General features: G+C 42.5%; 2 protein-coding genes across 4 annotated transcripts; both read left to right on the forward strand.

Annotated features, from left to right (window-relative positions):
- Positions 1-77: 77 nt before the first annotated feature.
- Positions 78-10,018, forward strand: utp18 (UTP18 small subunit processome component). Its single transcript, XM_080775768.1, has 13 exons — positions 78-511; positions 1,283-1,434; positions 2,352-2,447; positions 2,829-2,890; positions 3,054-3,163; positions 3,803-3,928; positions 4,936-5,110; positions 5,477-5,577; positions 6,081-6,171; positions 6,712-6,835; positions 7,173-7,347; positions 7,902-8,044; positions 8,869-10,018. Exons 1-13 carry the CDS (start codon positions 287-289, stop codon positions 8,891-8,893), a joined length of 1,605 nt encoding a protein of 534 aa, XP_080631894.1. The 5' UTR covers positions 78-286; the 3' UTR covers positions 8,894-10,018.
- Positions 10,019-10,968: 950 nt separating this feature from the next.
- On the forward strand, positions 10,969-23,366 carry btr30 (bloodthirsty-related gene family, member 30). 3 transcript variants are annotated; one of them, XM_080775399.1, is made up of 15 exons: positions 10,969-11,079; positions 13,815-13,861; positions 14,865-14,917; positions 16,327-16,474; positions 16,743-17,195; positions 17,748-17,852; positions 18,331-18,426; positions 19,353-19,586; positions 20,069-20,252; positions 20,590-20,700; positions 21,066-21,092; positions 21,196-21,222; positions 21,439-21,614; positions 22,019-22,174; positions 22,594-23,366. In XM_080775399.1, exons 4-15 carry the CDS (start codon positions 16,349-16,351, stop codon positions 22,807-22,809), a joined length of 1,911 nt encoding a protein of 636 aa, XP_080631525.1. In that variant the 5' UTR covers positions 10,969-11,079; positions 13,815-13,861; positions 14,865-14,917; positions 16,327-16,348; the 3' UTR covers positions 22,810-23,366. The 3 variants fall into 3 exon arrangements, with proteins under 3 accessions (XP_080631525.1, XP_080631523.1, XP_080631524.1); XM_080775397.1 differs by lacking the exon at positions 14,865-14,917; XM_080775398.1 differs by lacking the exons at positions 10,969-11,079; positions 14,865-14,917 and adding an exon at positions 13,333-13,560.
- The last annotated feature ends 1,496 nt before the right edge of the window (positions 23,367-24,862 follow it).

A 24,862-nucleotide genomic window follows, 5' to 3' on the forward strand; every position in this document is an offset into this window, starting at 1 on the left:
AATGACTCCAATGAATTATATCCGGGTTGAGGGTTCACGAAACCGGAACCATGTGATGTACATCTCAAGAAGAAAAACAGTACATGTGCAAAACTGGTCGCATGGGATTGTGAGTCGATATATTATTATAGCTCTATGATGGGAATTCGTTGACTCCAAACATACAGTACATTCTTTCTCTGGACACTTCTACACACATAGGACATCCTGGTGTACACTAATCAACGTGTCTGCTTGCTGTAATATAGCAGTGCTGTTACATTTAGGTGTTTAAATTAATTTAAACATGGAAGACGTGATCAGACTCCCTGACACAGAAGACACAGGGGTGGACAGGGCTGCGGCCAAGAAGAGGAAACTTGCGATGAAGTTTGACCCCCAGAAAGAAGCAGACAAGCGTCGGGGGAACGTGAAGAAAGTGTGTATTCTGGGAGAGAACGACCCGTCCATCAAGCTGTTGGAGGATCTGGTGTTCGGAGCTGAAGACGAGCTGGTGGAGAACATTGTTCAGGTATATTTTATTCATGTCGTGGTTCTCTTCTCACATTTTTCATTTCAAGGACCCCTCATAGCTCTTGAGAGAGTGGACCAGCCAGATTACAGTGACATTTAGTTACTTTTAAGACTTTTCTTTTTCTACTTTAAAGAAAAAATCATTACTGGATCAAGTAATCAACAACTATAAAAACTAGTGAAACATTGGTCAAATTGTCAAATGATATTAGAAAGAACGAGAAATTGTTGTAATAGCCCGTCTGAAAGCTCACACGTCACAACGCCTCGCATAAACTGTTATGATTGATTGCAATCTCTGTGGACCACAGTATCTCTAGAATGGCTGCTATTTCATACATTGCATGTATACAGAGACACACTTGATTCATCTGGCTGGCATTCTTATTTGTAGCACTCCTTGTTTACTTTCCCAATAATGCATAGCTGCCACTACTTGGGATCATTACCATATGTCTAGCTAGCATATCCATTTAAAGGTTTTGACAGAAAACCTTTAACTTTTCCACAAGTTACTGTCACTGACAGTACAGCTGCATTCGCAGCATCACTTAACACTAAGCAATTGCACACATTGACTGGTGTATTGCAAACAAACACCAAGTGTGAGGTAATTGTAATCACATCTGATTCATTACAGATACATACCGGTATTAATTTAATACCATAACTACAGTATGTCTTTCCATAACCTGTCTTATGTTATACGTTTTCTAATTTGTAGAATAAAGCAGTTTATTGATTCTATTGTCTCTTTCTCTCCCTCCAGGATAAACGACAGAACCATAGCCTGCAATTGGATGATGATAAAGATGATGGCCACGGGTCCAGCGAGTCGGAAACGGAATCAGAGTCTCGTCTGCGGGTCCCGACAGTCAGGAAACCTGCCTGGGAGGATGACGATGATGAGCATGAGGACGAGTAAGCAGCTGTGTGTGTGTGTGTGTGTGTGTGTGTGTGTGTGTGTGTGTGTGTGTGTGTGTGTGTGTGTGTACACTGTGTGTGTGACGGCTTTGAGCTTGTGTGTGTGAAAATGACAATGTGTGTGCATATACCTACAGCAATGGTTCCCAAACCTTTTTGGCTCAGGTCACCCCTGTAAATAATCATTTAACCCAAAACACCCCTCAATTACATGTTACTTACTTTATAGTCATAGAACCCAACCTTACATAATTTATGTCATATTTACGGTACGTAAATATGTAAATCTTTTCCTAAGATACAGTATGTGTCACAAGGGAAACTTGAAAGAATAGTACGACACAAAAATGGAAGAAAAAATAACTTGACATTTAACCACTTGAAGCCCACCATCCCTATTCTGGAGGGCACATTCACCAAAAATAGCATATCTACAGTACAAGCTCACAGCGCGTCACGTTGTGAGCTTGTAGTAGATCTGCTATTTTTGGCGAGGAGGTTTGGTGGTCCGTCTTACTAAGTAAGATCTAAGTGGTTAAACTGAAGTGGCATTGATACATTCCAAATAATAAGTATTTCGAATCTGGGGCACCCCTGGACTTGCATCACGGCACCCACTTTGAGAACCCCTGACCTCACCTACAGTATGACCCCCCCCTCACACATGCTAGCCTGGGAAGCATTCCTTTTTGAGTTAATTATCCGGTCGGGAGCGGATGATATCTCACGTCACGTTGTAGTCACTGGTTTGTAGTCATCTGACGGGAACATCCGTATTACCAAAGGTTAGGGTGGTGGGAAGCCTGGTGACGCCAGGTTACACACATGCATGTGGGGTCATCATTTTCAACTCCTTCACTTCATCGTTCACCAGTTCCCTCTTGTCCCCTCCGTTTTGTCCCTCTCTCCATCAGGGTGGACATGACACATCGTTTCCGTAAGGACTTGACCAAAGGAACTGCGGAGGCGACCATGACCAAACAGAAACTACAGCAGAGAATGAAGGACCAGTGAGTGGAGTCAGACTGACATACTATAACTACAGATACACACAGAGTTGGCGATGTTGGATGGCTTAAAAGGCTGAATTGATAGCTACATAGCTACAGCAAGATGGTAGCTATTCTACAGTGCCAAGAAGTAATGATGTTTACACTTTGATTTACATTTCAAGATTTTGCACTTAATTACAAATCAGTCAAAACATTGGGTCTACGTACTGATCTACTCTAGTCTAGGGCACAACAAAATCAAGATTATATCAGACCCAAAAATCTGGTATCAATCACTCTAGTTTCACCCTCTGTTGCTCTCCTGTCTTTCCTTAACCCCCCCCCCCCCCCCCACACACACACACACACACACACACACACACACTTGTCCGTCCTCAGGTTTCAGAAGGCCATGGGAGGAGCTCCCTCTTGGGCAGAGACTAAAGTCACAAAAAAGAAAGGTTAGAAAAACACCTTTAAGACGAAATTCTACTATTCGTTTCAAGATGAAGGGGGAAATTAAAAAAAATCCCAATAACCATGTTTATCACACTGGACTGTGTTGTGTTGTTTGTTTGGTCAAATAAAGTAAGACTCCACTAACTTCCTCTCTGTGTGTGTCAGCTGAGGAAGACGACGAGGAAGATGACCTAGACGAGGAGGACGAGAGCCTTCTCAGGACAACAGGGAACTATGTGGTGTCGTCAGACAGCCTGCCTTCAGGGATCCTACGGGTCAGTAGATGTGAGAGTCTAAGGTGGTCTTTACACGAGAATGGTGTTCATAGAAAACGGCAAAATAAAGTATCGTTTGCTGGTGTCCCTTTAGACGAGAATGGTGTTTTCAGGAGGTGAAAGGCAACAAAGTGAAACCACCTTCCAGAGTGGAAATCTTTGAGAACGCCGTTTTATCCATTTTTCGTGTAAACAGGCAAAACGGTGAATCCGCAAAACTTATGACATCATGGCTCACAGCGCATACCGGTATTACATTAATGCAGAGCCATATATAATAGAGTTCCTGAACAAGCCTCCCTCCTCGCCTACAAAGCACTGCTCATCAGCAATGGTGAATGTAAAACCATGATGTAAATAAAAATAAATTGTCATTAAAATAATTGTGATTTAATTGCATTTCTGTGGTTATGAATAAAATATACAATTCTGTTTGGCTCTTAGGCATCGTAAACAAAAGGTGCTCAGGGCAGAAATGACAAATACCTTTATATAATTTAATAACTTTATACTTTTTTTCCCTCAGTATTATCCAAAAACGAATTATGATTATCTCAAATAATTGCAATTGGGCGATTATGTCATAACCATGACAGCCCTATCACACGTATATGAATGTGGTGTTTCAATGTCTCTCAGATGAAGAGGTGTCTGAATGCCAATAACTCGCAACCATCAAACAGCAAGCTGACCACAGTCCAGTTTCACCCTTCAGCTCAGGTCATCATGACGGCAGGCCTCGACCAGGCAATCTCCCTCTTCCAGGTACAATGTCTTAATTTTGTGCGTAGTATTTTAAAGATGATTTTACTGATGGGTTGATTTCTATGAAACTATAACACATTGACATTGTTGCGGTCTCTTCATATATCCATTTGTCATCATTCATCCACACCGTCTCTTGGATTGCTCCAGTTTCTTTTTTATAATTCTTTTATTTTGCAATTCTAGATTCATGTTAGATATTTCAATTGGAAGCAAGTTAAAGCTGCACTATGCAAGATTCTTAAGCCAAAATAAAGTTGTTTTATCAATCTAAACCATATAAGGAATTGAAAACGTATAATTTCAGTCCATTGCTTCCAATTTAAAATGCTGTACACTGTGCTGTACACACATTAACCACAATGAGCTTCAGTTGTCTGGTATGATGATCAGTGGCGCAAATATTTAAACGGTTACCTTTCGCTGCCACTTGGGGCTGCTTTTTAAATATAATAAAATGTTAGTCTTCTAAATAAACATTGACTTGTGACAGTCTGTCATGTCTCTGTTAACCACTTAACCCATTTAGACCTGTTGCAACCTATACATTGTTATGCCTTTCAATGCGGGACCTACCTCTGTGTCCCATTAGTTGGTTTTAGAAGGCGTTTTTAGAATCGGCCTCAATGTCCATTCTATAACTTCAGCGCGATGCGACGTGTAACAGTGTTGTTAGCTTGCAGATCAGCTATTTTTGCCAGAGTTTTTAAAGTGGTTAACCCATTCTGACCGGGCACCCATTTTGGTGTTAGCATCATGTTATGCTTTACCTATTGAAAAATAGCAGATCTACAAGCTCATATCGCGCCACCGAGTGGCGCGATACGAGCTTGTAGGTCTGCTATTTTTGAAAAATTCGAAGAACGACTGACATTTTTAGAATCTGATCTCAGGTCAGAATGGGTTCATCAGACCAGTGTGTGTCCAGTGGAAACCTCGTATGAATCTGATCTCAGGTCAGAATGGGTTAAAGTCCCTCAAGCTCCGCTGCTCATTTGGCTCCTCAGGTGGACGGTAAGACCAACCCCAAGATTCAGAGCATCAACTTGGAGCGCTTCCCCATCCACAAAGCCCAGTTCACCATGAACGGAGAGAAGGTGGTGGCCACCAGCCTCAACAACAAGATGTTCTACATCTACGACATGATGGAGGGCCAGGTGGTCCCTGTGATGACCATCAGAGGTGAGGAAGAGGATGATATGGTGGGTGGGTGTGGCTAAAATGGCCACCAAGAAAATTGGCAAAGTCCTATATATGCGTGTCATAACTCGTGATATGTCTATGTTGCCGTTTTTGTGCGGAGAGTATACATTTTGCCTTCATTTTTCTTTTTCTTTACTTGTTTGGCGGGGAGTATGAATACATTCATACAATTTGAACATACTAGACAACTAAACAACATTAAGAGAGAGACACACTGTATTTAGTTCACACAGCGATGGATGACACAGTATTCTGGGCCTGGGCAGTATTCTGGGCACCTCTACCTCTGTCTTTCGTGCAGAGGAATGAACATGACATCCATGTGGTTTCTCTTGTGCGTTTCAGGTCTGAATGAAGCCAAGGTGAAGGAGTTCTCCGTTTCTCCAGAGGGAGATTCTCTGCTCCTCACTGGAACCCGTGGATACCTGCACGTCCTCACCTTAAAAGTAGGTTTATGTTTCACACCGTAGGTGTTTAGCTGATGGGTGACTTATAAATGAGCTTTCGCTTTTTAGTGAGTAAGTGGCAAATCAACCCTTCTTCATTCTCAAGTTGGTCATTATCTACCCAAATAATGGCTACTTTGGATTACAGGTTGTGGAAATGCATCCTCCTAACCACACCAAAGGGTCAAGACAGTTTTAGCGTCGTCCCTAGTGATTCAACGCATGGAATTCAATGGCCCAAACCACACCATTCTCGCTTATGGCGAGAATGGTTGAGCGAGAAAACCTGCATGCACAATAAAAAACTGATTTTTGGTGGTTTAACTGGGTTCCCAGAATTATGCTCTATTTTATATGAAAATAGACGATCTATAACCTCACAGAGTTTGTAAATCTGCTACTCAATGTTATGTTAACGTAATGTTGGATGACGTGTCCAAAATGGGGATGCCTGGTTGAAAGTGGTTAATGTGTTTGCTTGTTTGACGACAAATCTTTCCCAGACAAAGGAGGTTGTTCGCAGTATGAAAATTAACGGAAACGTCGCTGGAGTCGCCTTCAATCGTGACGGAAGCAAGATCTACGCACATTCTGGTCAGTTTTTCTATTTGGGCGTGTCTGTTGTGTGTGGGGGTGGGCGTGTCTGTTGTGTGTGGGGGTGCTTTCACATTCGCTGAAAGACCTTTGTATATTATTCACCATTATTAAAAAATAAATAAACTGAATGGGTGAATGTAATGCACAATCTATGTAAAGCGCTTTGGATACAAATGCACCATTTAATTTACCATTTATGGTTGTTAAATGCCATAGCTGTGGCATAATCATGATATATCATGGCCTCAACTGTATCATTGATTTTGTATGTGTGTGTGTGTGTGTGTGTGTGTGTGTGTGTGTGTGTGTGTGACTGTGTGACTGTGTGTGTGTGTGGTGTGTGTGTGTGTGTGTGTGTGTGGCTTGCAAAATTCTGTGCAATCTCTTCTATTACTGGTAGCTGCCAAATATAGCAAAGACACTGTTACGTGTACCTCTGAATTGTGTTTTGTGTATTTGTATTTGCTGACTACATATTTATTTATTTTACACTAATATTTAAACATTGCAAACGTGTGTGTGTGTGTGTGCACACAGAGGAGGGCGAGGTGTATGTGTGGGACTCCCGAAGCAGCCGTTGCTTAAACCGGTTCACAGATGAAGGCTGTGTGCATGGAACCTCCATTGCTGCATCCAAGAACGGGCAGTACCTGGCCTGCGGGTAACAAACACACACACGCACACACACACACACACACACACACACACACACACACACACCAAAAATAAATGGCCTCATCCTCTTTATTAAAAACATCTGGGAACACCTGTGTCGTTTTGGTTGTTGCACTGTTGTTGTCGGGCAGAAAAACAAACTTTTTTTCTTACATATGAGACAATATATATATATATATAGCACCATATGTTTTTTAGAAGGCGTTCTTAAGATCGCCCGCAGGTCTAAATGGTTTAAGATGAGAAGCGGGTGAGGGCGGGGCGATTGAAGAAAATTATTACCAACAAAAAAAGACGGTAGATGTGTTCCCTGTCCTCCTCAGATCCCAGTCGGGTGTGGTGAACATATACTCCCAGGAGGCGTGTCAGGGCTCGGCCAATCCCAAGCCTCTGAAAGCGGTAAAGAACCTGCTGACCACGGCCACCTCCTTGACCTTTAACCCCTCATCTGACATCCTGGCCGTGGCCTCCTCTGCTGAAGATGAGGCTGTGAGACTGGTGAGTCAGTGCTTCTCAATCTTTTATTTATTTCTCAACAATTACAAACCTGTAAGTGAGCCTCAATTGAACCCTGAGGATCTCTGGACTGCACTTTGAGAGCCAAATATTTGGCTAACGTGACTGTGACTTGTGAAACGAGTTTGATCTTTCACTCCACTGCCCTCGCTAGACATGCATTTTAATGGAGAGACCAGACAGGGGTTGGGTTGCTCATCTGATGGGGTGTGAAGTGCCTTTAACTGCTCGCTATTGTTTTCCTAAGTAGCCAACCAACAACAATGTAACTAACTTTTATGGTTATGTCACTCATTTAGAATATACAGTATGGGTTATTCTTCTTTGTAAGTTATCCATCCATTTGAAGAGCTGGGTGATTTTATACTTAACAGTGTCCATCTCTACAAGCTCACAACTCCACACTACTGCTACCCTACTAACTACTATTGTATTTCCGAACCTTGTAGTTACTGAGTAGTTACTACAAAGGTCTGTCTGTCTGTCTGTTGGACATCAATCTGACTTATCGTGTCCTGTGTTGTGATTCTCTCCAGGTCCACCTGGCCAGCCTGACAGCCTTCTCCAACTTCCCCGTGGCCAACAGGAAGGTGGTACACCGTGTCAGCTGCTTCGACTTCTCCCCAAACAGTGGCTTTTTCTCACTGGCTAACAACAAGGGTGTCGCCCCCCTCTACAGGTCAGTTGTACTGTGTAGAGGGGTCGTACGTCAACCTCAGTGCCATATTAAGAGGGGAAGCTCGAGTACCTGAGACTAAAAGATGTTTTGTCTTTCATGCTTTACTATCTTGTAATACCAATTGTTTTGGGATAAAATTCCATATGATACATTTTCCAAGTATCCTAAAATATCATAATAACATAACTAACTATAACTGTATAACAGGTCTAATAACAACAACCAAACCACATGAAAATCGTTTGAGAATTCAGTGAGTTATGATTATTTCTCTTTAGAGAGATCTTCTGCTTCAATAGACTGTATGTACAGGGGGCGTACATTAATTAGCAGGCATTAGCAGGCATGTTCATTGGAGCTGTCGCTCCAATGAACAGCAGGAGCCAGTGCGGTATCTCTAGCGTGGTTAATTTTAGTTCAGCCACGATCTGCTTCATCCATCTGCATCTGATCATGGGCGACTTCACTTGAGCCACAAACTGGTTACTACTCCATCTGGTGGTTCAGACCACATATGGATAAAAGGGCAGGTAAAGTCCATGCAGACTGATGTGTTTTGTTTGTTTGTTTTTGCAGGCTTTTCTGCCATTTTTCCAAAAAACGGCAGCATTGTGCAGGGACCTTAAACAGCTTGGATTAGGGCTTCAACTCTGTATAAGCTCAGTGTACTGTATGCATTGATTAATGAATAGGTTGATTGGGATATACTTTATATACACATATCAAAAGACTTGATAACACTATTATAAACCTATGGATGTTTCTGCTGATTTTATCATTGAATAAACCAATCTCCCTGTTTCTTTGTTTCCTTGCTCTTCCAGACTGCTGCACTACAAGGATTTCTAACAAGCAACAGGGTGTTGAAGAGGGAACATTCTGTTTGGCGTGTCTAAAAGGAAATATTCATTAAAGTTTCATGTCTTTGCTGTCGAGTGGAAACCGTGTATGCCCCAAACCGTTAATTTTCAGGGTAAAAAAAAGAACCTGTGTTCTATGGATACAAGTTCGTTATTTAACTCTTAATTCTCATTGGCTGAATATTTATAAAACTCTACAAGCGGCCTGGGCCACAGCTGAGTGGTCCAGGTACCTAGGCCGGTAATACAGCCTGACGACATGTCGCGGGTTCGAGTCCCAAGCCTGTTGGCCTTTGCCGCATGTCTCCCCCCCCCCCCCCCCCCCTTTCCTGTCCAATTTCTTTCTTAATAAAATATATACATCTTTAAAAGAAACTCTACAAGCTCACTATGCAACACCATGCGACTTGTGAGCTTGTAGATTTACTATTTTTGCTACTTGGTATGACACACTTGAAGGAGGGAAATAACATGCCTATGGAGATAAAAGGTTTCTACCTGACAGCAAAGATATATGCATTTATGTAATGTATGCATACCTACGTACGTACGTACATGCATGCTGTACATAACTGAACGCAAGGAGTTGTAAAGATTCAAGATTCAATCGGTTGCATCTGGCCACATGACCACCATGGACTGTACCAGAGATCAAACAATCAACAGCCTACTGCTCCCCATAAGCCAGTGTTTCTGAAACGTTCTCATTTCTAGCACTCGCAGTTTGATGTGCATTGTAGCCTCTGTAAAATCCTCAGTGCTGCAGTGCTCATTGTACAAATGAAACGAATGGACCCTCAAGGGTTCATATTTTGGTTGCATTTGTAGTTTTGTACACTGAGTTACAGAACTTAAGTGTCCATCTGGTTGGCTCCTAACCATCAATTTATCTGGGGACACCCCTCAAGGGCCCCTGGACCTCCGTTTGAGAACCACTGCCATAAGCCGTTTGTCACATTGTGATTCCATTTTATTGTTTTGATAGTATTGAAGAACCAATACAATTTTTACTGTACATTATGTCTGTGTTTATTTAATGTATTTCCAAATTCTATCGTGCTAACATTACTGTGATGTTAAATAATAAACTTACGGTACTAATGTTTTCCCATAATGGATAGTTTTAGAGCAGGAGCAAATATTTATGAAGAAAATAATGTTCTTTGATATTATGAAGTGTTGAGATATCAATAGTCCACATACAGGGAGCTTTTATTGTTTCGGATTTGCCAAAGCCAAACCATACAACGAAGTAAAGAACCTGCAGGTGTGTTCAGAAACTTTTGACGTGATCACTGCTCATATCAGGAAATGCTTTGAAAGTCCAATCATGAACAAAATGAAAATAAGTATAAATAGTCTGTAGGAGGAGTGTTCCTTGACTTCACACACACACACACACACACACACACACACCTGCTGTAGGAATGCCCCCATTCCTGCCTGTCTTCTAGTGATCCCAGGCCACAGACCGCCTCCAGTGGCTCACCTGAAACATCCACAAACACCTTGTTTCATACCTGATACTGGTGGAGAAGGTGTGTTGTTTGACCAGGTACAGTTATACAGTAATGCTAAAAGGATAACGCAAAAAGCCCTGATAGTTTGTTTCCATTGTGATCCCATGTTTTCAATTCAAGACTGGCACACAGTACATACAAAAAGTCATCAATACGAGTAGCTAGCTGTAGAACTATATTTACAGAAAAACATTGTCCAGTTGTAAATTGGTGCCCTTTTATGGCTAATGTAGGCTATACTAAATACTAAATAAATAACCAACCCCTATTAAAGCATATAAATTATTATGGGTTCATAATATTATTGAAAAATAAATCTATTTTGAGAGGTCATTCTCATCTCCATGCCCTCTGTTCATATACTGTATTTATACTGATCCACCCAGTCACACTTTAACTTCCCTCCATTTTCTCAAATCTATTTTCCTCTTTCCCATAAACAAAACAAACAGTCCACCCCATCCACCCCCCTCCCTCGCTCTCTCTGCCACGCCCCTCTCTTTCACTAACTTACCTGACAACTTTAGTTCAGTAGGCTACTATAGTTTTTTCTCAGAAATGCAGATACTAACCAGGGTTCTCCTCAATAACAATAGCTAAACGTGGACAGAGGACCAGCAGTGAGCAGTCTAGACAAAACAGACACAGAACTCAGGTGAGAGATTCATGCTCCTAAACGAGTTTTAGTTTAATTATTTTAAACAGTTTGACAGTTCAGTTATAGCCCTGAAAGGTCACTATCATGACGCTCGTGAAGTAGGCTACGAGCGCCATGTGAAGTTTGTGAACCATGGTGGCTTGTTCAGTTACAAATTGTTTTCGTATTTGGTATTTGGTGGATAAATGTGGCTTAAACTCCACAATAGAAATAGGTATCTGTCAAATGATTGTACATCCCAATTACGTTTTTTGTTGTTTTAAATGTGTGAGTACTGTAGCTAGGTTAGGTAGCTAGGCTATTTTGTGAGAATACAAATATTGTTTGTATCAGTTGTAATGCCTACCAACATGTTGAGGATCATGAGCGCTGATTAAAGAGTATTGGTTTAGGGCACCTCCAAATAACATTAGCTAGCCTAGCTAGGCCAGTGGTTCTCACATTTTAAAATGTCAAGGTCTCCACAAGAGTTACAGACTTTTAAGGGTCAATTTAGACTGCTAAAGGAACCTGAGAGCCCCCCTATTTCGATAGACTACACGTTTTCCCTTTTCCTAACCGTGTAGCCTATATGATGATTTGTTTTTTAAGTTTTTTTTCTTTTACATAAAAGCTTATATTTGTATGTCTTAAAAATTCTGTTTAATTGAAAATGGAGGACCCTTAAACAAGTATTTTTTCTGGTTTTATCCTATGTTTTTGTACTGTACCCATTCTGCAAACATCAATTAATAAAACCCCTGAGCTATAGCTAATGACAATGACCTGATAGGTCAGCTAAAAAATCATTGCCATTAGGGAAAATTACAGTAGGTACACTACTACAGGATCTTGCAAGTTCGTTTCCCCCGAGCTGTTTTGTCTGGCTTCTGGAGAACTGGTGGAAGCCTACCAGCTGAGGTTTAGAATGATGATGGTTTACATTTATTTCGCTCCTATGCCACTACAATGTGGAATGCCCTACCAACAGCCATTAAGCAATGTGAATCCCTAGACTCCTTCAAAACAGCTCTCAAAGACGGGTGGCTGCAATTCGAAGCTGGCCCCTATAAAAGGCCCCTATCCCCGCTCCCCTTTTCCCCTTTCCACTCCTTTTTTTCATAGAAGTGTATATTTGTATGTCATTAAATGTTCTGATGAATTGAAAATGGAAGACTCTCATGTAAACAAGTCCTTCTGGTTCTATCCTCAAGTAGCAGTTTTGATATTGACTTTATTTTGAAATATACCCATTCTGCATACTGTGAAATACATTTCAATCAATCAATCACATGGTGCACACTGCACAGTCTGCAGATGTGAAATAAACTCTATGAATAAACTGCACGAGTGACTGTGTGTAAGAATGCGATGAGAATGTACAGTTGCATCTGTAGCCTACTGTGTTGCGGCTGCTCTGGCAGAGGACGACTAAAAAAGCCCTAAGGTCTTGTTTCCATTGTGGCCCTGTTCAGTTGCTATCTTGGCTGAAATACACACACCTGTAACTCTTCACATGGTTCCACCATGTGCCATGTGTGTTGTGGTTGTTTTATCACAGAGAAGAGCAGACAAAAACATTTGTGTCATCCTCTGATCAGTGTTATCACTTAGAGGATCTGAGTCACACACGCACGGTCGCACGCACGCAGATGCCATTCATGTTGTTCACTGTTTTGTTCCCATGATCAGAGTCAGACCGCTGTATAAACTTCCACTAGCTCCATTTCATTGCTATATTACGCAACAAGATATTAATTTCCTGGAACTAGCGCTTGGTACCATTAGTGTACTAAACATTTCACCACGAAGCAATGGGAAATGTTTACTGTATTTGACCCTAGAACACTACATCCTTTTTGTCAACACTAAACATACTTGTTTGTGTTTTATGCATATTTTATTATTTTCTCAATCTCTGATTCTGAATGTTTAACTTTATTTTCTTGCAGACGACCCTGTTGTGGTCATGTCATAATTAGCCTAAAAAAACCCAAAACTTTTAATTGTTGTATTCAGCAGATGCAGATCTACAGGCTCACTCACGCCAGCCACCCTCAGTTTCAAGTTAATCCTACAGTAGATGAATTTAACTTGGACATTGCGCTCACATTCTGTGTGTTTCATGTCTATGCATCTATTGTGTGATTGATTTGCTTTGATGTGGTTCAGGTGTGTTGTGTGGCCACACCTCCTCTATACCTGTCTACACCAGAGCACACACACACACACACACTTACCAGCTACCACAAATACGCCATTATATTATCATCCATCTTTGCTGACAGAACACAGACGACAAAGAGCTCTATCCTAAGTGCTGCTCAGCTCAGACTGTCATTAACGGCTGTGGCTGCTGGTGACGTACAGTAGAATAGATTGGAAAGAGCAGAGAGGTAGCTACAGGGGTGTCATTCCATGTTAGCTGCTTTGAGAAGACAGAAGAATTGGACTCTTGGACTCATAATCATTCAGTTTATATCTACTCCTCCTGAGAAAGTGAGAATGGTGTCATGGATTTAGTTTTGTCCACAGTCAAATCCTCAGTGTTACGGTGAATGTGTCCATTTGTAGATCGGAGATTATACAAATGCAATCAAATGGACACTTCCATCCATATCTTAACCCTGAGGAGTTTATTGTGTATGTCGGATCATTTTAAGAGTTGTTAATTGCTGAGAGTAGAATTAAACAAAAGGAAAAAATAAATGTTCTAGTAAAAGCAAATTAATCTTGTGATATTGTCTCTACAGTTGCTGATCTGAACTCTCAGGTGCATTGAGGCCCAGATTCTCTTAAGGTAAGTTCATTAATGTTAAGGTTCTATATTTTCATAGTAATCTATAGACAATAGTGTTTGTTCAACAGGGCTCTCCCCATCTCTCCAGCTCTTTAGTAAACAGAAAATACATTCTCAGGTGGGATGCCAATTATTAGATTCCATTTTATAGTCTGTCAATTTTACTTGTTTATCCTGTAAGAGATATCTCTTGATTGGATAAATTTGGCATCCTGACCTGGACAGTCTGTTTACTAAAGAACTGCAGACACTGCTGGGAGACCCCTGTTACTGAACAAACACTAGTCTATACCAATGATTACTATCAGAATATAAAACTATTTTACTAACAAAATAAATCACACACGGTACCCTTTTAAGCACAAGTTTATCACTCATTTTCACATTTTAATCAGGTTTGGAGATTTTAATTCATGTTTGTGTATAGGCCTACACATTAGGTGTGTGTGACCTAATTATTGTTTTGTTAATCTGTTTGACGATCGCTTTCACATGTTTATAGAGCTGTGAGCATTGCAGGATCAGTCTAGTGTTTGCATCTCCCATGTATTACTGTAGGCCAATTATCGATCCTCATATACTGGACGACCATGTGTTGCTGAGTTTTGAGGTAATTTGACGCCAAGGCGTCACATGAGGGAACGTTATGTCATAGATTGGCTTAATTTGAAGACAAGACGTCACAAGACACTAGGGACCATAATAGATTGGTTTAGCACCGCCGTGCTCAGTGCATCGCTTGACATGAAGCAACCTGGCAGGTGCATTGCAAGTGGCTCCTCTGACTGAATTGTTTCTAGCCCTAGATCAACAGTTGACATGTCTGAATGATGATGCAGGGGACAAATACGTCAAGGCAGACACACCTTGGTTCTTTTGTCAGCTTGAGTAGCCTGCTTGGTTTTGACAGTACTGTAAGTGGCACTTTTGTGTGGTCAGGCTAAGCTATGGTATTTTAAGTGGAATGTGGCCAGACCTGGGAATTGTTCACTTTTCTTTTTAGTGCAAGACGGGGAGAATCACAGGCCACAGTGAATGATACGTCCCCTGAACCAGGTGGAAAAAGAATAAAAGCTCACGAGGCACTTGCATCGTGATGTTTGTGTGAGCTCGTACATGGCTTATTTTTGCTATTTGTGATCATTTGTTTCTTTTCCCTCTCCTTTCCAATTGGCCCACCTGGCAGCAACCTTCACTTGGAGAACATCTGCCCTAAACTTTCTGTTGAGCATCAGTTATTTTCAGGGACTTTCCTGGGGTTTTTATTTGGGTAATAATGTGTTTTTAGATATTTTAGTACTTCAAAGTGCCTATGATGTCATGGACACTGAGCTCACTTCCTTCCTGGACTACAATTCCCATAATGCTTTGGTGCACTGCTCCTCCTTGTGGATAGGGGCATAGATATTTAAAAAATCACACCCGTGTGAACCGAGTGGTGCAACTCCCCTCCTCCTCCTCCTCCTCCTCTCTCATTTTCTGGTACTCATTATATGATGCTCATAGTCACATAGGTGAACACATAGGTGAACACGGACAAAGCTGTTCCTTGGAGTGGTTGCACCACTCAAATAATAGATGCCTCATTGGCTGCTGCAGTTCGTTGGAGCGATGTGTGTTGACGGGAGGGCGGAAGAATTTACACTGGTACGCCGAAAGACTGGACGGCACTACGTCACGCTGCCACTCAAGTGACTACTGGCCAATCACAGCGCATCTTTTCCGGGACTTATCACTTAACTCTGTGACGCACACTCTCATGCTTCCGCAGGACTTCGCAAGGAATCTCGGGATTTTTTTGCCCTCCCTTGAGCACATACGCTCTAGAGCCGAAAGGGGCGTCTACCTTTATATGTCTATGGATAGGGGGAGGGCTTACTGAGACAATATGTAGTCCAAGGTTAATTAAATAAGGTTAGGAAGCGAAGACTGGACTCCATGTTGCTCCCTGGAAGGAAAGAAACTTGCGCAATTGAGACCAAGGAAGCTGAACACGGAAGTGTTGGCTGCATATAGCCCATTGTTCATGTTTCTTTCCTTCCAGGGAGCAACATGGAGGGAGTCCACCGTACGGTCTTTGCTTCCTGTCCTCTTTTAATTGTCCTTGATGTAGTCCAGGAAGTACAGTAAGTGAGCCCAGTGTCCATGACATGGACACTCTGAAATACTAAAATATCTTAAAACACATATTTCCCACATACATAACCCCAGGAAAGTGTTCTTGTCTTCCAAACATCATTAAAATAAGATCTGGTTGCAAAAGTGTCCCTTTAAGCGACAACAACGTACAATAACCTCAGGTATTTTACTGTCTCAAATTCAAATGGGTTCATTCATTTGTTAGTTTTTACTCTCCAAATAACTGGTTGCTTCTTTTTATTCGGTCAGTGGTGCATTTTGATGGTGGTGTATTTCCCATGCTTTGGCTCTGGGTCTTTCATCATCATAATGTTGTTGTTCTGTAGGAGTCTCTCCTCCCAGTCCACCATGATGGCAGAGGCAGCAGCAGGCCCGGCCCCTGAAATGTTCTCGGAGCAAGAGCTCACCTGCTCCATCTGTCTGGACCTCTTCAGCGACCCTGTCTCCACTCCCTGTGGACATAACTTCTGCCAGGTACTGTATGGCTGGACACTACCGTGTTCACCCTCTGTTATTTCTTTAATAGTGCAAGGAATGCATGGAAGTGCTAGATTTATCCTATGGTTACCAATACCTATGCCTGATTATAGCCAATCCACAAGCTCACAACACATCGTGCCACACCTGTTGTGAGCTTGTAGATCTGCCATTTTCGGTGTGCGAGCACCAGCGCCCAACTACAGTAAGTCAAGCCTTATGATGTGATTTATGATTCTTTTTTCCTGGACTGGTTTTGTTGCAGGCCTGTATTGGAGGATACTGGGCGTCCAGTACTGTGTGCACCTGCCCGCTCTGCAAGAGACAGTTTGATGAACGACCGCTCCTCAGCATCAACAAGGTCTTCGCTCTCATCGCCGACAAATACAAGATGTCCCGGTACGGAACGGCCTCAAACGGAGAACTACCCATAGAGGCCGGGATGGGTTTACCCATGACGGCAGACGGTCATTTAATGACCGGGGCCAACTCGAACCCCTTTCGAACGGCCGAGTCATACGAGGACTTTGTGTGGTGCGACGTGTGCACAGGGATCAAACAGCGTGCCGTCAGCTCCTGTCTCACGTGCACGGCCTCGTACTGCGACGCACATGTCCAGCCTCACCGCAACACAGCTTTCTATGCCAGCCACCAGCTGCTGGACCCCCAGGAGGCCCTGAGGGGTCGCACCTGTTGTGCACATCGCCGCCTGCTGGAGGTAAAGGGAACAGCAGCTCGACATTTTAACCACTGATTAATACTTGGTTGCCCACTGAAAATGGCTGCGTCTACACGTGGCACGCGCACAATGTGTTGCGACGCGTTGGGAGCTTGTAGTTCGGCTATTTCCGATCAAGGTATAAATCACTCTTAACAATTCACCCATTTTCTAAAAGTGTTCCTTGAGTGCGAAACGGCACTGGAATTTATTTTCTGCAACATTTCAATCCATTAGGAAATTAAAGTCCTGAGGAAACTATCTTTATTGGCAGAGCCAGCCAGATATGACAATCATCTGAACTGTCTCAGATTAACTGATATATTATGTATTGTATAACTATGTTGTATAAAAGCAATGACACAGAGGGCTGTGATCGGAATCAATGCTACAGTGTAACATCTTGAATTATGACATTGTTTATTTTAAATATATTGTTTGACGGCAACGGTTTCACTGATGCTGCTTTCTTGGCCATGCCTCGAGTTAAAAATGGATACATTTTAATGCCACTTCAATGTTTTATAACCCGATGATGTGCTCATTGACCAGGTGTACTGTAAGACATGCCAGCGCTGTATCTGTGCCATCTGTGTCCTGGAGGAACACCGTACACACAAAACTGTCTCTGTCCAGACCGAGAGACTCAGCAAACAGGTGAGGAGAAGAAGAAGAAATGAATTGATGAACGGAGATGGTAGAGGCCAGCTAGTAGTGTACCAGTGGTTCTGAAATAAACCTTTTCATGTCAAAGACCCCAAAGGTTTGATGTGTTCGGCCACGGACCCCTCATCCGAAAACATGTTGTGCCAGGGACCCACTGGACATTATTCCCCTATTCCCCACTATTTTCTTTGAATAGCCAACATGGGGTTAAAGTGGTCGAAGTTATTTTAATGCTATAATAACTAATTTAGCTGTGGACCCCCTGGAACCCCCTCACGTACCCCCACTTTGAGAACCATTGCGGACGGTACAGTCTGGTAATGCACTGACAACACAGGGGAAGGGAATGATGATGACTTAAGCCCAATTTATACATTATAATTTATGTTATTTTTGAAGAATGGTGAATTGAAAATGTATTGGTATCTGATGTGTTTATTTCTGTCTGTCCATCCTTTTCTCCTTCCAGAAACTGGTAGCAAAGACGGAGATGGAGATGATGAATCGGATTGAGGGGAAGAACCTCCGTCTTATGGAGCTGACGGAGAGGCTAAATCGTATCAGAGTAAGAATACGTTTCATTAATAAAAATTAGCCTCATACAAGATGATACCTTGGCTTATACTGCAATTCACCTACTGTAGGAGTATTAATATAAGATCTAGCAACTGGCAGCTTCACCTCTCGGAGCTTGTTCAAACAAGTGCCATTTTTGGAGTGTAGTGACTTTAGGGAGTGTGTGTTCAGGAGTGTGTGTGTGAGGGTGATGGGCTGTAAGCAGTACAACCTTGTACTGGCCACAACAGCTCCACTGGAGCAGTTGCGGTTCAGTGCCTTGTTCAAGGGAACACAGTGGTGTTGAGGGTTGTGGTAACATCCAGATTTATTTTTTTCTGCCGTTCCTGGGAATCAAACTAGGAACTTTTTGGTTACAAACTCGCTCCTCTAACCATTAGGCCAGTGGTTCCCAAACAGTGGGGTAGGGACCCATTTTGTGGTGGTCCGAGGGTCAATTTCTATGGGTCGCACGAGTAAATATCACCTTTCTTAAAAAGGGGATATTCCTTTCCTTCCTACTATGAATTATAAACAAATTCTGACTTTTTTTTCAAAAAATAAATGCCCCAAATCTAAGGAATTCCATAAAAAGTAGTGAAAATAGCTGATGCCATGTATTATGAGCTATTTTCACTATTTTGGGTCACAGCAGGGAGACATTACATTTCACTAGCTATAGCCCTACACACACCGTCTGCGAACGCTGCACGTCAAAACAGCCGCCTCCGTTATCTTCAATTAACCTATCCCACACCGGCGGTGTCCGACGCACATTCACGCCTCGCCTGACGCTCCGATACGCCCTATTTTCCTGTGCCGCGTCGCTGCGCACCCGGTGTGTGCTGGGCTTAAAAGGTTTTGGGAACCGCTGCTTTAGGGCCACCGCTGCCCCAACGAATGAATGAACAAATGCGACGTGTTGCGGTGTTGCAGAGCTACGCCGACGGAGAGCAGAGCGAGATGGAAAACATCCTGGACAAAATGTCTCGCTCCCTGGAGAGGATCCGCACCGAGCTGGTGGGCGGCATCCAGGACAAGCGGTCCATCGTGGAGACCAAGGGGGAGGGGCTTGTGAGGCGTCTGGAGGCGGAGCTGAGCCTGCTGAGGGAGAGGCGGGCCAAGCTGGAGGTGCACGCCACCAGCCAGGATCACATAGGATTTCTGCGGGTAAGGGAATGGAATGGATTGCACCCTGGAGACTCTTTATTTCCTGCCCTCCTTTATACTTTACTGTCTGGGGCTGTCACGATTGTGACGTTTCACTTGACAATTCATTAGCGTACAAATGAATGCGATTGACTACTTGATTGTGTTGCTTTTAGGCCTTGTAAACAAAAGTTGCACGGGGGCACTGTTAATGCTTTTCTGTAAATGTATTGTCTGATGAAATGATTATACAGAACACTTATGATATTGTTGTTCTATATTTTGTACAAAATGTTGACACGTTGGAAAACTAGACGTACCGGTAGATAATGTACTTGGCTGGCGCTGTATCTTTTATTGTGTAGACGACCCATTTGTTTACAAACATCCTGATTTGGTCTTATCTATAATTCTATATTCATTACTCGCCCCCATTCTCCCCTTAATTTCGCTGAACTCCTCTCCTCTTTTCCCCTCCATTCCACCTGTCCTCTCCTCTCCAGGGCTTTGAGGAGGCCGGTGCCCCTCTGGGAGTGGTCTCAGACCTCCAGGAGGAGGTGGACGACGAGTCAGAGCTGTCCCTGCACTTCAACCTGGGGGAGGTGAAGAGCGCCCTAGTGGAGGTGAAGGAGAAGATGGAGGACATCAGGATGGGAGAGATTCGACACAGGGGCTCCCGGGGCTCTAGTGAGTCCAATAGTTGGGGCTAAACCTCCGTCATGTATTTGTGATTTTGTTGACCCACTGACCTAAGCTAAGTCAGGGCAGTGCATCTTGGGCACACGTCTACCGGTAGTTATGATGTGTTCAGCTTCCAGTGTGTCCCATGATTTGTGGTCATGTGCATAGGATTACAGAGAGTCACCTAGAGGTTACCTGTTTTACAAGTGAGACCTGGAACTGTTACGGAAATTAGGAATTCCATTGTTGGATTGTTGTTGGATTTCTGTAAAGGGGTTTTGAAAGGAAATGTGAAACTTTCCCTTAGTCCATATGATGACAATAATGTGTTGTTGTTCTCCAGCCTCGTCGGGTGAGGGCACGCTGAACGAGAGCATGCTCAGTGTGAGAGAGAGCATGCTCAGTGTCAGAGGAAGCAGTGTCAACCTGAAGAAGAGCCACTGGTCTCTGAGAGGTCAGTTGCAGCACCTGCATACAGCACTGAAGTATTGTTCAAAATGATCTACACAGTAAAATCATCAGTGTTTAATATGAATTCATGTGACTGGGGATGTTTTACCAGGCTAGTACAAATGTAACCAAATGGACAATCTGTAATGTAACCGTGGAATTTTCAATATTCTACTTTTCCTTTGATTTTCTCTTGCATCATCCTTAACATAGTGGAGAAAATATAATTTCCTTCATTTAAAAGAAAATATATAATGGGCCTATACAGTAATTGTCTCAATTTTAAGTGGCACACGTTAGTGTGACGGACAAAATGTACATGAAAGTACAATATCTTAACTGTTTGTCTCCTTCTTTCCATCTGTCCAGATCTAAAGAAGATTAAAACAGGTTCAGGTAAGTGTCTTATTTTTATATTAAATTGCTGAAACATAAATCCCAATACTTTGCTCTGTGGTCTTCCAAATACCAGCTCAGCTCTCTCCATTCTTCTTTCCAGGCCTAAAGAAGATACGTCCTTATCTTGGTGGGTAATGTCTTCATTCATTCATAATATAAACTTCCTGCACTAATTTGTGTGCGACTGTTGGGGCCGTTGTGATCGTGAAACTTTTCTTAACGATTTGATTGTTTTTGGCATTGAACATTGGAACATATAAATAAAATGTTGGATCCGGTTCCTCTGGTTCTGGATCCCGACCCTAGTTGTGACAAGCCCAGTGACAATGATTCCTGTGTGCAGAGGACGTGATGATGAACCCGGTGACGGCCTACCCGTTCCTCATCCTGTCGGAGGACCGGAAGCAGGTGAAGAGAGGAGAGAAGCTCCAGTTCTACAGGAACAGCCAGCAGCGCTACGACGTCTGGTCCTGTGTCATCGCCAAGGAGGGCTACGTTTCTGGACGCCACTACTGGGAGGTGAGAGGTCCCGGGTGATGATGGGGTTTGGGGACTGAAAATGCAAGGTTTCAATCAAACAAGGCTGTGGGAAATAAAATGAACTGGAAATGGGTATGCCGCCTTCTGAAAACCTTGGGGACTAGACGAGGATGTTTAACTTAGGAAGTTGGTCCAACCCATGCTTCGCCACTAGGGGTGAAATGGTACACGCACGGTCTTCAGTGGGCGCCGTCTGACCGCAGAGATCTTGCGAACGTCCTATGTTTTACTGTTGCTCTAGATCTTGCGAGAGAGTGTTGCTGCCTGGGACAGAGAAAGGTAGATGACAAAGTAGATTTCTCTGTCTAGAAAAAAAGTAATGTGTTGTATTAATGTTTTAAGGTTGTGGGTCCAATACATTCCATTGTCTCTTTCTCTCCCAGGTGAATGTAGGGGAGAATAAGGACTGGAAGCTGGGTGTGGTGCAGGAGTCTGCTCAGAGGAAGGGCCTGTTCGACATGTGTCCCGAGAATGGCTACTACGCCATCTGGTGGAGCGGCAATCACATGCGTGCCCTCACCGCCCCACCACTTACCAAGGTCAGCTTGTGGATTTTAACTACTACTTCATTGCCGTGATGCATACTGTGATTTATTATGCGTCTTCATGAGTGTTTAAACATTGCATTGTGTGTGTCACAAGCATGACAAATATTATACAAATAGTGTTTCAAAAGGACATTTTGACAAATTATGCCGTGTGCTCTTATTTTTGGAGGCCTCGAGTTAAGCTGCGTTTATACTAGTGTGTGTGTGTGTATATATATATATATTCGCCTCGGTTCGTCCCATTTGTGCTGTGCCAGGTCGTGCCCCTTCGCGCAACTATTGTCTTTGCATTGACTTTGTATGTAATCGCGCCGCTCTAACCATCCAAGTCTGAACGCAGCTTTAGAATTGGGTGTTGAGGAAAACTGACATCTGTCCACCCGTCTCTTCCTGCCTTCGTCTCTGTCCAGGTAAAGGCTCCGCCCAAGCTGCGGCACGTGGGCGTGTTCATGGACGTGGAGGAGGGCCAGGTGTCTTTCTACAACGCTAAGACGGGCAGTGAGATCTACACCTTCACGGGGGCAGAGTTCAGGGGGAAGACGTTCCCTCTGTTAGGCACCGGAGACAAGGAGGCGCCCCTGGTTCTCTTGACGACACAGACACATTACACCAGCCTGCATGAGTAACTGATCCTCATTTACTACGCATTACACCGGTCTACACAAGTAACTGGTCTACCAACGAATTGTGTCAAAAGGATCCCTGGCTAATATGCCTTTAATACATTATAATTGCCCTCTATAACTCAAATTAAAAACACCTTAAATATATTTCTTTTAGAAATGGTTAATCTTTTGGGAGTGGGACAACGCATGTCGCAAGTTGATGATGTCCTTGTGTGGTCCAACCCTATGGGCTGTATGGACTGCATGTGCTGATAAAAACATTGTTTTGATGCTCATATTAGCCTTGGGAATTAAGTTGTTGTTTTTTTGTTAAGGCTATGTATGATGTGTTTATTGCTGGACAACATGGACAAATGTCATCAACTTGCGACAGGCGTTGTCCCACTTGAGTAAAAGATTAACTAATTCTAAAAATGTTTTTAATTTTAGTTGGAGGGAAATTATAAATGTATTCAGGCCTATAAGGCTTATTAGCCAGGGATGCTTTTAACTAATGTTTTTAAATGAGCTATGCTTTATGAATGTAAACGAAGCCTGGCAGTTTTATGGGAGGGAGGATTAATATAAGGGAGGAGTGAAGGGTGGGATGGAGTCACAGAGGCTAGGAGGTGGGGTTTTTTAAACCATCTTTAGCTGCTGGAGTGAATCAAGGACGGGGGGGATGGCGTTAGTTTGTATAACACGTACACTTGTAATGAACACACACACACACACACACACACACACTAATGTATGTCTTGAACTGAATTACACAAATGTGATTTTTTTTTTGTCTGTAATCTGGATGTACATTCCTCAAGATTTTATTTGTTTATGATCTAATCTATATTAATAAATTAAGGAAATCCCAAATGTATTAGTGTGATCACTGTTTGTTGATTTAATCTTTATTAGCTATACTACTACTAATTTAGAATACTGTAGAGTAGAGCAATACTGAGTAGACTACTAGTCAGTGGTTCATACTGAATGTCATTCCAAGTGAGCGACATTCACTAGTATGTACCTAGCAATAATGGTCAACTCGTATGCATGGTTGCTCACAATGCTATGTGAATGTGAGTTTACAGATTGCCTGCACTGGCACTTTTTATATAATATTTAGGCTTTTCCATTTTATTTAGAGTACAGTTGAGATAGATGGTAAAGGGGGAGAGAGAGTGACATGCAGCAAAGGTCGTCTGGATCGGAAATTGAACACTTGACTCGCTGTCAGGAACCTGGTGGTATGTGCCTTAACTGCAAGGCCATTGGCACAATAATTCATTGCACTTTCTAAATTATTGTAAATTCACAACTCTTGTGCTTTATATGGAAATTATATCTAGCAAAATGCTCAATGCATCGTTGGAGAATATTTAATGTAAATTACTATTCAATAATTTGTCAACCAGTGACTGAATGCCATGCTAGAAGGCTTTCTTACCTTATTTGTAGTTGTTACGTCCCCACCAAAGAGGTCTAGGTGTTATTTTGTGCAAAACCTCCTTATTGGCTATTTCCCCTACCATAAGCCCTAAATTAATTGAATTGAATTGAATGGGGCTATGGGGTGTTGTGCTAATTCTCTTATTTCCATCACTCAAAATCATATTTTTGTATATATCCTCTCCTCATAATGTAAATAATATCCCAAGCGGCACACTTTACTACTTATTTCGATGGAAATAAGCGAATTAGCACAACACCCCATAGCCCCATTCAATTCAATGCAATTCATTGAGGGCTTATGGTAGGGGAAATGGCCAATAAGGAGTTTTTTCACAAAAAAACACCTGGACCTCTTTGGTTTCTACAAAGAAAGGTAAGAAAGCCTTCTAGCATGGAATTCTCCTTTAACACTTTTTTCAACAGTTTTGTTTAAGGGCTATCATACTGACGGTACAGTATAATTTCGGTAATTGTGTTCCCTTATGGATTTTCATTCGTCTTAAGTAAAGAGTGAATTGACCAAATGGGGTATACGAGGTTTGTAAGAGTTCCTGAGGGTCAACCTTATTCTGAGCTCTTCTACAGCTACTACACTACCCGTTCAAAGATGTCATTGATACAG

This window comes from Protomyctophum bolini, assembly GCF_963924005.1.
Source record: "Protomyctophum bolini genome assembly, chromosome: 11".
Taxonomy (NCBI): Eukaryota; Metazoa; Chordata; class Actinopteri; order Myctophiformes; family Myctophidae; genus Protomyctophum; species Protomyctophum bolini.

Excerpts from the sequence above, each read along its gene's own strand:
- utp18 (XM_080775768.1), top strand. The coding sequence starts at position 287 with ATGGAAGACGTGATCAGACTCCCTGACACAGAAGACACAGGGGTGGAC. Across the intron at positions 512-1,282 it reads TGGTGGAGAACATTGTTCAG|GATAAACGACAGAACCATAG; the intron begins GTATATTTTATT and ends CTCTCCCTCCAG. Across the intron at positions 8,045-8,868 it reads GGTGTCGCCCCCCTCTACAG|ACTGCTGCACTACAAGGATT; the intron begins GTCAGTTGTACT and ends TTGCTCTTCCAG.
- btr30 (XM_080775399.1), top strand. The coding sequence starts at position 16,349 with ATGATGGCAGAGGCAGCAGCAGGCCCGGCCCCTGAAATGTTCTCGGAG. Across the intron at positions 17,196-17,747 it reads CACATCGCCGCCTGCTGGAG|GTGTACTGTAAGACATGCCA; the intron begins GTAAAGGGAACA and ends CTCATTGACCAG. Across the intron at positions 20,253-20,589 it reads CAGGGGCTCCCGGGGCTCTA|CCTCGTCGGGTGAGGGCACG; the intron begins GTGAGTCCAATA and ends GTTGTTCTCCAG.